This window comes from Phoxinus phoxinus (assembly GCF_949152265.1).
Source record: "Phoxinus phoxinus genome assembly, chromosome: 13".
In the NCBI taxonomy this organism is placed as follows: Eukaryota; Metazoa; Chordata; class Actinopteri; order Cypriniformes; family Leuciscidae; genus Phoxinus; species Phoxinus phoxinus.
This window is the reverse complement of record NC_136888.1, coordinates 19,116,550-19,130,548: the sequence shown is the minus strand read 5'-3', so window position 1 is coordinate 19,130,548 and position 13,999 is coordinate 19,116,550. Positions and strand designations below refer to the sequence as shown.

At 38.4% G+C, this 13,999-nt stretch overlaps 1 protein-coding gene across 3 annotated transcripts in view; it reads right to left on the bottom strand.

Moving 5' to 3' along the window:
• Nucleotides 1-10,821, bottom strand: part of ltbp1 (latent transforming growth factor beta binding protein 1) — a 79,783-nt gene extending 68,962 nt beyond the window's left edge. For 2 of the 3 annotated variants that reach the window (XM_079633874.1, XM_079633875.1), the window contains exons 1-2: nt 10,150-10,821; nt 8,961-9,031 (exon numbers count right to left, since the gene is read on the bottom strand). In XM_079633874.1, coding sequence (XP_079490000.1) covers nt 8,961-9,031; nt 10,150-10,472 — 394 coding nt within the window. In that variant the 5' untranslated portion in view covers nt 10,473-10,821. The remainder of the gene's footprint in view (nt 1-8,960; nt 9,032-10,149) is intronic. The other variant, XM_079633876.1, reaches the window with a different exon arrangement.
• Between the last annotated feature and the right edge of the window lie 3,178 nt (nt 10,822-13,999).

Sequence of the window (13,999 nt, the reverse complement as noted above, 5' to 3'; positions counted from 1 at the left end):
TATCGGTTTTGTTCATTTTTACAAACTGATGTGGTATAGTTCATCTATTTAGATAAAAAAAAAACGTATGTGGTAATCAGCAGCATGCCATGCTTAACATGATGGAATATACCTTTAAAAGTGGATATTTCTATAAACATTTCAGCATAATTAATACATGGTGTACACTTTTTATGTGGTGAGAAACAAAATGTAGGCAGATGAAAATGTAAAGGCCTGCACATCTCATCTCATGTTATCTGCACATATCATGACAGAAAGAAAGAGCAAAAGAAAGATAGACCGGCAGAGAAAGAGCAAGAGAGAGGGAAAATGAGTGGATAACTGGGTGTTGACTTGTGGTCTGTAATTACATCATTGGGGAGAAGGAACAAAGCTGTCATTCAACCTCAAATCTGTGGCCAATGAACACAGACACTTTTACAAAGACACACACACACACACACACACACACACACACACACACACACACACACACACACACACACACACACACAACCAGAGCAGCTTGCTGCTCATCAGTCAATTTACAGTTAGTCACATTGAGTGATTAAGTGCTGTGGAGATTCCTAAATAGGAAATGGATCAGTGCCCAGTGCTCAAGGAAGACATTAGAAAGGATGACCTCATCGACAGCTTCTATGACATGCAATGAAAAGCAGCTGCTCTACACAAAATGCTACAGACAGTCATCTTATCATCCTCATATATACCTGCACCAGACCTATTGGTCCTGGCTTCAGAGTACAGTTTTTAGATAAGCAATGCTGTCTTCAAAAACCGAACACTACACATATACAAATTAAAATTATATATGGCATACAATTTACATACACATTTATTGAAGATATAAACTATATAAACAATATATAGTACAAAATAATTTCACATAAATCTTTTTTTTTCTTCTAATTGATGACATCTACAAATGCTTTTATTAAATTTAGCTCACTTTTGAAGACAAACTACAGTATAGCCTAGCACATACTGTACAAAATCACACACAAGCTGGCTAAAATTGAGCATTAATGACCACAAATTATTATAAACACGCTTTGTGACAGAGGTGAGAGTGATTACATCAAATATGACATCATGAAAACCACTCTCCCTGGTTTGAGGAGTTTTTCATTTCAGTTGACATGACCCACAGCAGGGGATTTCTGTTTTCTTTTCCACCCTCACTAGGTTTTTCCTCATATTCCCCTGTATTTCATTGGCCCTTTGGGGCTTTGGGTTACAAAGTGAGACGGTCCTCAGAAAAGGAGTACACACAAGAACACTGTTCTTGTTCATATTATGCTCTTGTACACCTCCTCTCTCACATATATATAAACCGAACACACATGTGGGCACAATTGTACACAGAAAATAATTATTTTAAACTAAAGAACTCACCCCAACATACACATTTACATACAGGTAAAGCACTCTATGAGTTAAAGGAACAGTACAGTGCAAATTAAAACTCTGTCCTCATTTTACTTTCATTTTTCTGTGGAACATAAAATGAATGTAAAATAAGATGTGCGGCTATTTTCCCATTCAATTCTATATTTTTGTGCTCTTTTCTTTTTCTTTTTCACCGGCTGCTCAGAGGTAGTCATTTTTACATTTCCCGCTGTTGTCACTTGTCGTCATCGTTGCTACGATACATGACTCACAATGACTGAAACGACCAATTAAAAGGGCATTCTCTAATGATGTTCCAAGATGTTAAAAACGCTACGCTGATCATAGACAAACAGGGGGAAAAAAAAGAAATTAGTATCTACCGCACCCACCGTCGTTTTTTTTTCTTATCATATCCTACAAATGTCTTCGTTCATAGTCTGACATATATTAGAAGCTATGTCTGTGTCTGTCATGGATTTGCACAGAATTGATTCTCAAAAATACGGAACAAAGTGTGTTCCGTATCAGTTCAATACGGAATAAGACTTTTATGTGTCAAATACGGGACGATTCCGTATTATACGGAACGGTTGGCAACCCTACCACCCAGGTCACTAGCTATTAGCATCAGCCATTGCGAATCAAATAACACACATAGATAACACACATAGCTAGCTACCACACAAAGCGTCCTGTCTGTCATTCCATAAACATTTAGAATGCAACTTGTACAGAGTGCAGCTGTAAGTCAGTACATCACAAGTTTGGTAAGAGCATCTCACCAACCCTCATGAGTAATGCTTGGGCTACTGTACAATGTGGAGGTTAAATCTTCCTGCTGACTAAACTGAACAGCACCAAAAAAAGAAAGCGAGAGATAAAGCTAGGCCTCAGAACGGCAGACTGATAAAGAGAGCATGAGAGAGAAATAAAAGGGCGATGTTGCTGACTCAGATGGCCGGGCTTTGGGGAGCAGTGCTGGGTAATTCCAACATGTCCAGCTTCTTATTAGTTTTATCCCACAAGTCAATATTGAAATCGGTGTTAAATGTGTAGCATTGTACCCTCAGCATGATCAGCGGTCGCACAGCATGAATGTGCCCAGACAGAATGGTCGATAAGCCCATTTCAGTCTGCTAGTATTTCACAGCAGACACAGAGCCAATTAAAGGCGACTGCGGTCTGGCCATTTCTCCGCTGAGCTTAATACGTGTAACACATCTAAGAGCTCATTCAAGAGGATCTGTTGCAGAGCTCTCCAACAGCTCTAACGTCTTCAAACGTGTTGGATCTGAAAGGTACAACTTGGATATTCTTGAACAAGAAAGTAACATGTGGGCTAGCATGCTAAGCTACTGCCTGAGGACTGGAAACCTGCAGTGTGAGCAGACAGGAGAAGCATTTCACAAGTTGTCTTGGAGATACAGATACAGCAAATTTCTCTAACAAGACATGCTTTATTTAAACTGGAAAAACAAGCATTTTTATTAAGCTTAAAGGGATAGTTATTTTGGGTATTTATTTATGAACTATCCCTTTAATTATACTACAGCATTGTTGCATGCTTGATTCTGATTGGTTGAACAATGTTAGTTCCAAGGTGTTAAGTTGCACAGCTCTGAAGGACTTTCAGGTTTTTTGACCACATTATAGTTCTATATCACTTTGTCATGTACTTTTCAAACTTATAATGGTGGCTTGGGCTGTTTTAAGAAAGACATTTAATATGTGGCAGAAAGAAAGGAACACTTTAGGGATGAAAAACACTTCATTCGAAAAAAAAAACACTTGAGCATGTGCTAACCACAGCCTAAGTGGAAATGACTCTGGACCACTGAGTTATTGAAAGTTAATGCATGCACACTGATAATTCTTTAAAAGTGGAACACTGAAAAAAATTATAAAACCACTAAACATGACCCTAAAACAAACCTAATCGCTAAACCTTACCAAGCCCAGTCAATTTGAAGGCTAAAATAGCTGGTGACATATTTGATGACTAATTGAATCTAGTCCGCTTTCTTACAAACTATAATACAATAAGCGTAATTGACATAAAAACAACTATTTGTGTTGGCTACATTGCACTGCGGGTGGTTAATAAATAAGACATGTGTCTGTACTGAATTACCACATGCAAGAGGGGTGCAACTAGTGAATTCGGAGAACCAACAGAATTGAGCTCTTCTCTAGTTCAGGCCCATCACAGCAGGTTCCTCAACCTAGTCACCTGTTCCTGCAGATCTAGGACCCTTTTTCAGCACGGACAGCCAGGAAAAACGTATCTGTCTCTCTGCCGTGCTGTGGAGCCCAGGTGAAATACTTTCATGTTGTGTTTTATCTGGCGAGGGACGTGAACGTTTTGGGCCCTGTTCAGTTGAGGGACAAAATAGACTGAGCAGTCTTTCAGCGGTGAGCTGTGCACACATGCCTGAGCTCAGGAAAAACACTCAAACACTTCAGATGAGCAATATGAGAAATCCAGGCTCAGAGGGAAGACATGAGCATTCATTGCATTTTACATGTTGTAAAACTTGTAAAACAAACTATAAATTAGATGTTAAATTATGTAGTAGCATTAAATTGAAGCTGTCGTCGATTCAAAAATCTTATGCTGGGCCTAAATTTACATTCGAGTTTTCACCATCCGCAAGCTCTTCATCGCTAGACAGTCTTCCATTGTGCAGACAAATTAAATCACCCATCAACTCCCCCAAACCCAGGCCTGTCTGAGAAAAACAAAAATGCTCTGAATGTTTCCTGATGATCTCAATCCAATAAAAGAACTCAAGGAAAGTCTGAGAAGCTACTGAATGCATGTCACATGGCGAATGCCAGCACGAAAACTCCTCAGGGAAGAGAGAAGAGAACAACAAGGTGCCAGTCATTCTGTAGACTGAACCTAGGCTCACTTCATGACCTCTGTTCAAACAGCTTTCAAACATGTCTGCTGGTTTTTCACAGTCACACTCAATTCTGCTTCTCATAAGACTGTTAAAAATGTTAAGCCATATTTTAACACTGTATCCTAACCAACAAGATTCCAGTAACAAGCCATTTTTTTTGTCTTTTATTGTTTGTCGCTTTATGTCCATTATGACAAGTGTAACTCTCTGGAAAAGGTAATTTACCCACAATTAATTTGTGTACTAAAAAAAACAAAAAAAACACTGAGTTTCAAAAAATGGATCAGTGATGTACTGATCTCAGGTCAGTACTGATCTCCATCCAATGGCTGCACCAGCTGGTCTTATTTTAATTGGGACATAAAGTTCACAAAGGGCTTAGTCACTACTACTTAGTCTTTACTTGGTTGCACCATTTGTTCTTAAGGCAAGACTTAGCTAGCAGTTATTAAGGCAAGACTTAGCTAGTAGTTTGTAAGCTCTCCGTAAAGTAATGTGCAGTTGAACAGATACAGAATAAGCATGATAAGACATTTACTATTATTGATCCAATAAGCTGCCTTCAAATTTGTAAGAAGAAATAGTGTTAATTTAATTTACATTTAACAAATTAAATAAATAACAATTCCCTATTGAAATTTCACATAAAATCATAAAATGATTCGTAAAAATAATTAAACATATTCAGGAACTGTATCTAAAAAGGCAATACATTTTTTTAAATAAATACTAATATTTTATTGAAATTTATTTGAATTTATATTGTTTGTGTGTTGAAACCCTGGCATGAACAAATGACAGGGTGAGGCACACTGGAAAGTTCCCCTTTAAGATTTGTTTCATGCTGGAGAGCTGCTAAGAACTCATTTATTCACAAAGTTCCCTCTCTAAAAATATAAACGAGTGTAAATGTCAACATCATTTATCTGTCAGTTAAAACATGAGCTCATTGATGCAATCCAATTGGTCTGCAAGTTTATTCCAACTATTATTCCTGGTTGAAGTCTTCCGTAAATATTTAGCTTATGTGTAGGGTTATGTTTCATCTAAGTTTAATGGTGCAATCCTCAAATATTTAGCAGTGCATGTAAGTTGGCCCCTGGTCTACATTTTCATTTATTAATAGGACATGATGGGCCAAAAATGAACCAGGATTAACACTCTTCCTGTTCCGTTAGAGATAAAGAACTGAGTGCAATATCCTGGTGGTAAAATAAGAAGGCCAATATCCCAGTGCCCCTCTGCACTGTACAATAATAGGACTCGATGTCAGCGACAAAACCTGGAAGACTGACAGCTCCGAGTTAAACACTTCACATACGAAGTTCCACGCAGCCCGGAGGAACCAGCCAGGAAAAACAAAAGCTGCTTCTATTCATACAATTCTCTTTGTTAGCACTTTCTGAGTGAGGTGAGCGTTAAAACCTGAAAAATCAAACGCCATTAAACATTTAGCAGGAAAATTTACGATCAGGTCTATCTTTTGAGACAGGAGAGGTGGAGAGCGGAGACATAGTAATTCTAAAACACAAATGGGAAGGAAGATATATAGAGGCAAGGGGAGGTACTGACTACAACCTGGACTTTTTCATTTCCCCCCTATATAGAAATATATATGAGCAATGAAAAATGGTAGACCCATGATTAATTCTCGCTGCGATGTCCCTGTCACCATGAATTACAACATCTAATGCTGCTGTCACATGAACCAAAAAGGTCATATTTTATTCTTAATTTACTTGAAAGCGCATATAATGGTGACCCTATCATTAGACACGTTTATGGGTTGACACCAGCGATTTGGCAGAAATACTGGATTCTGTACGTTTATGAGAATAACCTTTCACAAAAGGTTGGCGAAACATAAAAACAAACGGTTTTGACACTATACCGATATAACAAAATAAAAAATATAAACCCAAGATTTCCCGAGTCAGCAGAAAAACAGTCATAGAGACGTTCTCTGAGGTGTTAAAGAGGCTTCCCTTCTCCACACTCAATTTTCCTGCAAGGTCTTCCATTAAAAACGTTCTGTTACATTTCAGCTCAAATTTAAGGGCTCTCAGGCCACTCACTGTGCGGCTGACATCAAACTATAGACGCCTCCATTGAAAATAAAAGGGATGGCTGAAGCAGGAATGTGCTCTGGGTTAGCTCCAGATGGCCTGCAAAGTGATTCTTCTGCCCGTGTAAACAGGGCCTCTTTCTGTAAACAAGGGGTTCTCTTTTTCTCCCTCTTTCTCTCTCTATAATATACAGTATATATATGATATATATACACATACAATAATTATTCATATTATAATGATATTTCTAATAATATTAATTACAAACTTACATATTTATGTTCATATGCTCTGGATTTTTAGTGCACCTTATATTGTTATACCAGTAGGTGTCTCTTTATGAATGAGTCACTGAATAATTCACTCAACCAATTCCTTAAAAAACAATGATTTGTTCAGTTGTGAAACAAATTACAGAATCACTTATTATCACTTATGTACTTACCATTTTCACCAATTAGTTAAAAAAATACTGATTTGAAGAAAGAAAAAACTCACGGCATTAGTTAAACCAATGTTGCAGAGTGTTGTCTCAAACTAATAAAGCAAGTCTTAATAGTGTCCTAATGTTTGCACTTTTTAAAGAAATCAGCCTGATTGAATGGTTGTCGTGTAGTAGTCTCCACATTAAGCTGTGATAGGATAAAGTATCTGCCACTGAAAAATTACAAATGATCTGCAAAAAAAAAAACATATTCTCTATGGCTTAGTTGTTTGCAGACAAGTTGAGACAACAAAACCTATCCATCAAATATAGAACCAAGACTGACTTTAATGCATGAGAAAGATCACTGGGATGAAATTGTCTGCATAATCACTGTGAACTAGTCAAATGTACAGTACACCTGATGTTCGATGCAAGGATCCAAGACGAAACACTTTGTCAAAATGCAGCAGACATCCAAGACACAATCTTGGAGGTGCCATAGACCATACACACAAAAACGTCAATTTATCATTCCTAAAAAACTAGGAGAAGGAAGGAGGAATGTCACTGGAGACAGGGGATGTAGACACAATATTGATTGTCTACTAGGTTATGTGTAAAAGGTGGGTAAGAGGAATGTGTGTTGGAGGCAAGACTCAGACAGCGGGTGGAGGTGCAACTCCTGCTTTTCCCCGGTGGCCTCCACGTACTTCCACACATATACAGTGGCCGGTTCTTATATAACCTGCTGGCAGAAACACACAGGCTAAGGATAAACTGATCCAGCCCTTCCACTGGGTTTTCATACTCTCTCCGTAGCCTCAAAATTCCTCATCTTTTGCCCCACTGTATCCTCCTATCTTTTTTTTCTATTATATAGTAGTAGTTTTGTGCCTGTGTACCTTCTTTCTATTGCGTTAACTGAAACATTTGTAATTTACAAAATTTTAAAACGCTGATAGATTATTCAAAATGCTTTTTGTCATGTCTTGCATTTCCTTACTTTACAAACCCCATAGTTTTACTTCACATGTGGATTTTGTGTGCAGTAACTTGCAGATTAATGTTAATATTCGCTTGTAACTTGATCATGTGTACACCTATGATAACAGTACACACCCTCTTTTCAACCACCCCTCATCCCTCCACTTAAGATCTGACGGAGAGGGTTTTGACTCCACTCACAGGTGGGCACTGCAGCTGTCTGTCTGGTGGTTTATGAAGGACACCATAAAATGTCTCAGCATATGTCACTTTTTAACCACAGCAACTGCTCCTGGCATTAAAGAGATAGTTCACGCAAAAATTTAAATTCTGTAATTTACAGAAATGTAATAATGTTATTCCTCTTGTTGTTCCAAACTTGTATGACATTAACTCTTCTGTGAAACACACAAATCATATATTTTGAAAAGTTTTTGTCCATTCAATAAAAGTCAGTGGGGTCCAAGCCAACACTTCCCACTGACGTTCATTGCATCGACAAATAAACATCTAAAGTATCTATTTTGTGTATTCCACAGAAGCCCGATTAAAGTCACATGACATGTGACATGACCCTTATTTTGACCCAAACCTGAATGACTTTAATTCTTCCGTGATGACAGAACTTTCAACCATTAAGACATTTCTGACATATAGAGCTCTAAACTATTAGTTTAATATTTGAACTTAATTCTTCATTCTTATGTTACTGTATCCAGAGGGCGTTTCTGGACAATGCATTGCAGTGAGACTATGGAGCAAGACCATTGAATGTCTTGCTCAAAAGCACATAGCGTGGGTTTGGAGCCAAATGGGCATAAGTGTAAATCCGAACCCTCAGTATGTGATCAGCAACTGATGATGTCCAGGATCGCTAACGCCAGATGATCCCTAAATACAATGGAACCTGAGACTTTTGTGTTAAAAGTCTAAACTCTTCCTGATCAAGCAAACTCAACCCCCTCTTCCAGACTGGTAAACATTTATTTTAAAAAATAGTTTCACGCGAGACCCGCAGTCTGTAGCAAAACTAAAGCAAATACACAATTCTGAACTTGACTTCCGGGGTGATTAAAGGGATTCACTTGCCCAAGCAAGTTTGGTCAAGTATGGTGTGGTGCAGAAGAAAGACCTGAGAGAATCCAAGCACATGCATGATTCAAAAGAATTATCTTAACTCACGTTTAGTGCAGCGCTGAGATCCCGGGGTCTTGCTCCAACCAACACAGCACTGCCCCCCACAGACGTTCACTCTGCAATGACATCAACAGTCAGTCACACTCACACACAAACCAAATGAACATACTAACCTTACTGTAACCCCCTCCCCCCCTCTCAACCCCCCGGTCAATCTCCTCGCCCACCCAGAGCGGTTTCTGATGTAAGTCTGCTCTCACTGAAGTGATTTGAGGGCCCGGGGCCAAAGCTGGTTGAGGCTCCAATATAATCAGTCCTATTATTCCCACTGTGCTATTATACCGCACTTAGCAAAGTAAGAGAAACTGATCCAAAGCCCAGAAAATATGAACACTCAATTCACTCAATACTCTTTGTGATTGTAGGGAATGTGGAAAAATCTTTGTGAATGGCCTGCTGAAACTTTTTAAGGGGCATCAGGTTCACTGGGGAGCCGGTAGCCTACAATTAAACTGGCTCTTGTGGCTTCCTGAAACAATAGATGTTACTGTGCTTTTTAGAATGTTATGATCACTGTAGACTTGTTGAATTTATGGATGCTTAATGACATCTGGTTGTTAACACATCACTGGCGATCAAAAGCAGGATTCAAACCTCTAAAGGAACTTTAACGCACAATCTTATTAACAATTCAAGTTTCTCATTACAATGGCCACATCACTTGGGCTATAGGTTTAAGAACTTTCATTTAACTTTTTCTTCTTATGGCTATTTTTTTTCTTTACTTTAATTAACAAACTGTAAAATACAGACAGGTCAATAATCGGTCTGACTAATATATCTTTTTTACCAATATTCAGTTTTCAACTTTATCATTATCAGCACCGTTTGGTGGATCTCTAAAGAAAAGCTCTCAGTATTTGTATTCACGGGTAAAGTCACTTAATGTTAATTGTTTGGATAATCAACTTTGTTACCATTTAGACTGAAAAACAACATTGCATTAAAAAATATTTTTTAAATAACACTACAATATTCAATAGCCTAATAATCAAAATAGGCCTACAATATCTCAATATTCATTATGAATATTCATAATGCCTATTGTTTTTACTGTTGTAATCGTTCCTACATCAAAATTATCATTCTAATTAAAAAAGAATATTGATCGACATTCATTGTAAAGTGTTATAACATATATGTAGCCTGAATCTATAGTTGGCTCTGCTCTTACCCTGACACTTTCATATGATGGCTGGTTGTGTGTCGGCCAGCCTGCGCGTCCTGGCGGATCGGAATGCTCGGGTTCGGTTGGTGACCCATTCTTCGGGTTCGGACCTGGCCGCCGAAACTGGTTTTGAGCTCCACATTGTAGGAGTGTGGCTGTCCCGACGCTCCCGAGAGCGATGAAATGGAGCTCAAGTGAACCCCGTCCGTACCGCTCGGTCCCGGCTGCAGTACGTACAGTTTCCTGAAGCCGCTTTGATCCGCCGAAACCAAAGCCGGAGAAATAAATAACGCTAGAGAAACAATGATGTCCCACATGAGCACAGCCATATCCAGTAGAAGTGAAAGTGTTGGGAAAGTTTGAAAGAAACACTATGTAGCCTACTATATATAGGCTACACACTCTAGAAAGAAAGATAGCCTACAAAAAAAAACTATAGAAGTTCAACTACACTCAGTCGCGTGTGAAGTAGTTGTAAACCCTCGCGCGCTGTCATCTACTCGCAATACACATAACTTAAAAGAGTGGGAAAATGCTTAAAGTGAAAGAAAGTTTCAAAGCACGAAACGGAAATCGGGGAAATCGGGAGTCAAGGAGGCGAGAGAATTCGCGTGCGCGCGATTTGAGCTCGAGCAGAAGTTTGAAAACTCTTAGAAAAGTTAGAGCGCGCGTGTGTGCAAGGGCAGGAGTTTGTGCTCGAGCTCCATATAGCCAATCTCCTGCAGACATGACGTCAGGGATGGAGCTCTTATTGGAACACACATGTGGGGCTGAACCCTTAAACCAAAGGGGAAAAACTGAAGAACTCTGCAGACTTATGAATTTGAAGATGGGGGTTGTTTGTAAAAATGTCAGAGAGGTGCATCCATCATAAGCTAAAAGTCTGTCATATAGAGTGCAGGCATCAGTTCCACTGTCTGTTCCACACATCTCTTTAGGAAAAATAAGTTATTCCAGTCACATTGGACATCAAATGGGGACTGAACATTATACACAAGTAAACAAAAAATGCCATTACAATCAAACACTGGCTGTGACATGCACCCTATATTGCTGCGATTAAGCTGAAGCTCATGTAAACAGAAAAATTATGCACATAAATAGGGTAACCATAATCACAGTATCTGTTTTAACCACATTTCTTCTATTCTGACCAAAATGCGCATGTGTGGAATAGAAGAAACTACACTACGAAGGAGCTCTGGGATTGAGACCTAATGTAAAGTGTAACATTTCAGATGATTTGGCTCAGATTTTATATCCTGGCACTTTTATATGGGGGCCGCTTTACTTGACAAAGATTGATTGTCAGAAACACTGTAATGGAATCATGAAAAAAGTTTGGTGCTATAAAAGGCCAACATTTCATATTTGAAAATGACACACAAAAAAATATTTGTGGGTGAATATCAACAAAATCCCAGTAAAAAAAAACACATGACACTGGTAAGTACCCAAGCATGTAAACAAGTTTAAACAGGTTTGTCTTTGTAATGTAGTCATTTTAATCTAATTCCATACACTGATTATTGGCAATGATCATACTATTATTTTACAATAGCTATTCAATATTATTATTGTGATATTCAATATTACCCTGCCCTTATTGCCATCTGTCTAATTTGGCTTACTTCTAAAACTTGAGAAAAATACCATAGGATTTGATTGAACACACATTAGCTACAAACTAAAAACAGTCTCCTATAGGCCTGGTCTTTTGGCTGGATTTAGAGAGGTATTGGGCCAGCTTAAACCAGCCAAGACCATCTTCTGGTTAAGATGTATAGGGTATCTTGCAACTGTACAATAAGCAAATATATTCTTGTTATTAACCAGCTTAAGCTGGTCTTAGATGGTTTGGAGGAAATGTTTTCAATCCATCAGAACCATTCATTTATCCTGCTGATTTACTTAATATGTGGCACAAACAGAAACACTGAATCAAAGCAGTTTGTGTTGTTCTATGCAGTTATGTGATCCAAATGACTTTCTCCCTACAGCATGCCTGACTGCTTACCAGCTCTAAATCTGACTTTGAGAGCCTTCTGCCCATGAACGGGGACCCTATAGTCTCCCTACACGTCAAAAAACAGATCCTATTAATACATTCAGCATCTACAGACCCTCGTTTCGACATATAAATAGACAAACATCCCCCCCCCCCCCATTCTTTCACACGCTCACAATTCCCTAAACTTAGCCGAAAGTCGCTGTCCTCCTACAGACGCTTGTTATCTGGATTACCAGAACGTCTTTACTGCATTACTGAAAGGTGACTCAGAAACATCCTTAGATCAAGACCATTTTAGGCCTAGACCGAGCTCAGCCCACTTTAGGATGTGCGTGGGTGAGACAGCCAGAGACAGATAGACAGACAAGGAATACCATTCCTCATAAGCTTTGCAGTATTTGGAAGGAGATCTCAGACTGATTTATTGATCGCATGAGATCATCCTCGAGGAGAATCGAATGTCTTGGTGAAAGTTGTTCTGTACATGCACAAACACTCTCTACTGTGAAGATTACAGCTGAATTAGAGCTATAGTTTCATCAATTGATGATCTCTAATTGAATAAAACGACAGTTCTTGATGCCAGGACTAATGGCTAGAGTCGGAAAGGGGATTCAGCTAAGGAACAGAGAGAGACAGTGCTGTCGTAGAGCTATTCTTGGGTCACAGCTATTTATAGTTTAAAAATAATGACCATCATAACTAAAAGAGGAGAGAGAGAGAGAGAGAGAGAGAGAGAGAGAGAGAGAGAGAGAGAGAGAGAGAGAGAAGAGAGAAGAGAGAGAGAGAGAGAGAGAGAGAGAGAGAGAGAGAGAGAGAGAGAGAGAGAGAGAGAGAGAGAGAGAGAGAGAGAGAGAGAGAGAGAGAGAGAGAGAGAGAGAGAGAGAGAAGAGAGAAGAGAGAGAGAGAGAATGGTTGCAGATCTGTGAGATTGCATATGAGACGGCATTTCCACTTAACTGACTTAGTTCCCAAATGCCACTGGACAAATGAGTACAATGTTAATGGCAAGACTTAGTGTCAGTAAACTACTTATAAAGTAGTTTACATGCCCTCTCCTATCCAGTTATCTGCGAATCCATATAACTTGCATCAAAACATCATTGGTGAATAGCATCAGAGCTGAAATGTTTATGAAACGTCTTTTCCCCCATGTGACTGATAAAACAAACAAACAAACAAAAAAACAGTAAATTATCTTTTTGATTTTTGAGCGTGAATTACTATTGAGGTTTTGAACGCTTTGGCATGCTGTATTTGTATATAAAAAAAACTGAGATGGGCATTATGAAATGGTTCACTATTTATTAAATGTACAATAGGAGCAAGCGAGCGAGTAACTGTAACACTAATAATGTACTCAGTATGGCCATTTAAATTATGCGCATATGCAAATGAAATCTCCCTAATCCCTGAATAATAGACTGTTTCAGTGACATTCATATTGGGCATTTAAAAACACGTAAAACGGCTACACAAACTCTTTAAAAAAAATAAGAAATAAAATCTCAAAAAAAATATTACAAAGTCTTTGTCATTTTTAATTCTAGGGTCGTGAATTTGCATTTTTAAACAAAAATTTTACACAAATTATTCAATACATTTAAAAAAAATTTTCGAACAGTTCAAAAGTTACATATTCATGGGTCTGATTTGCAATATATAAAAAAAAAAACCTGCTTGAATTATCCAGGCTGTGAACAGGCACTGCGGTACTGAGAATCAGTAATGCACAAGAAAGAGAGGCCACATTTGTATATAAAATTTACAAAAGTTTCCTTTTCTACGCAGAGTTTTCTGAGAGGTTTTTAACTTGGAATATGCAATTCTCTGCTGCTTCATCTG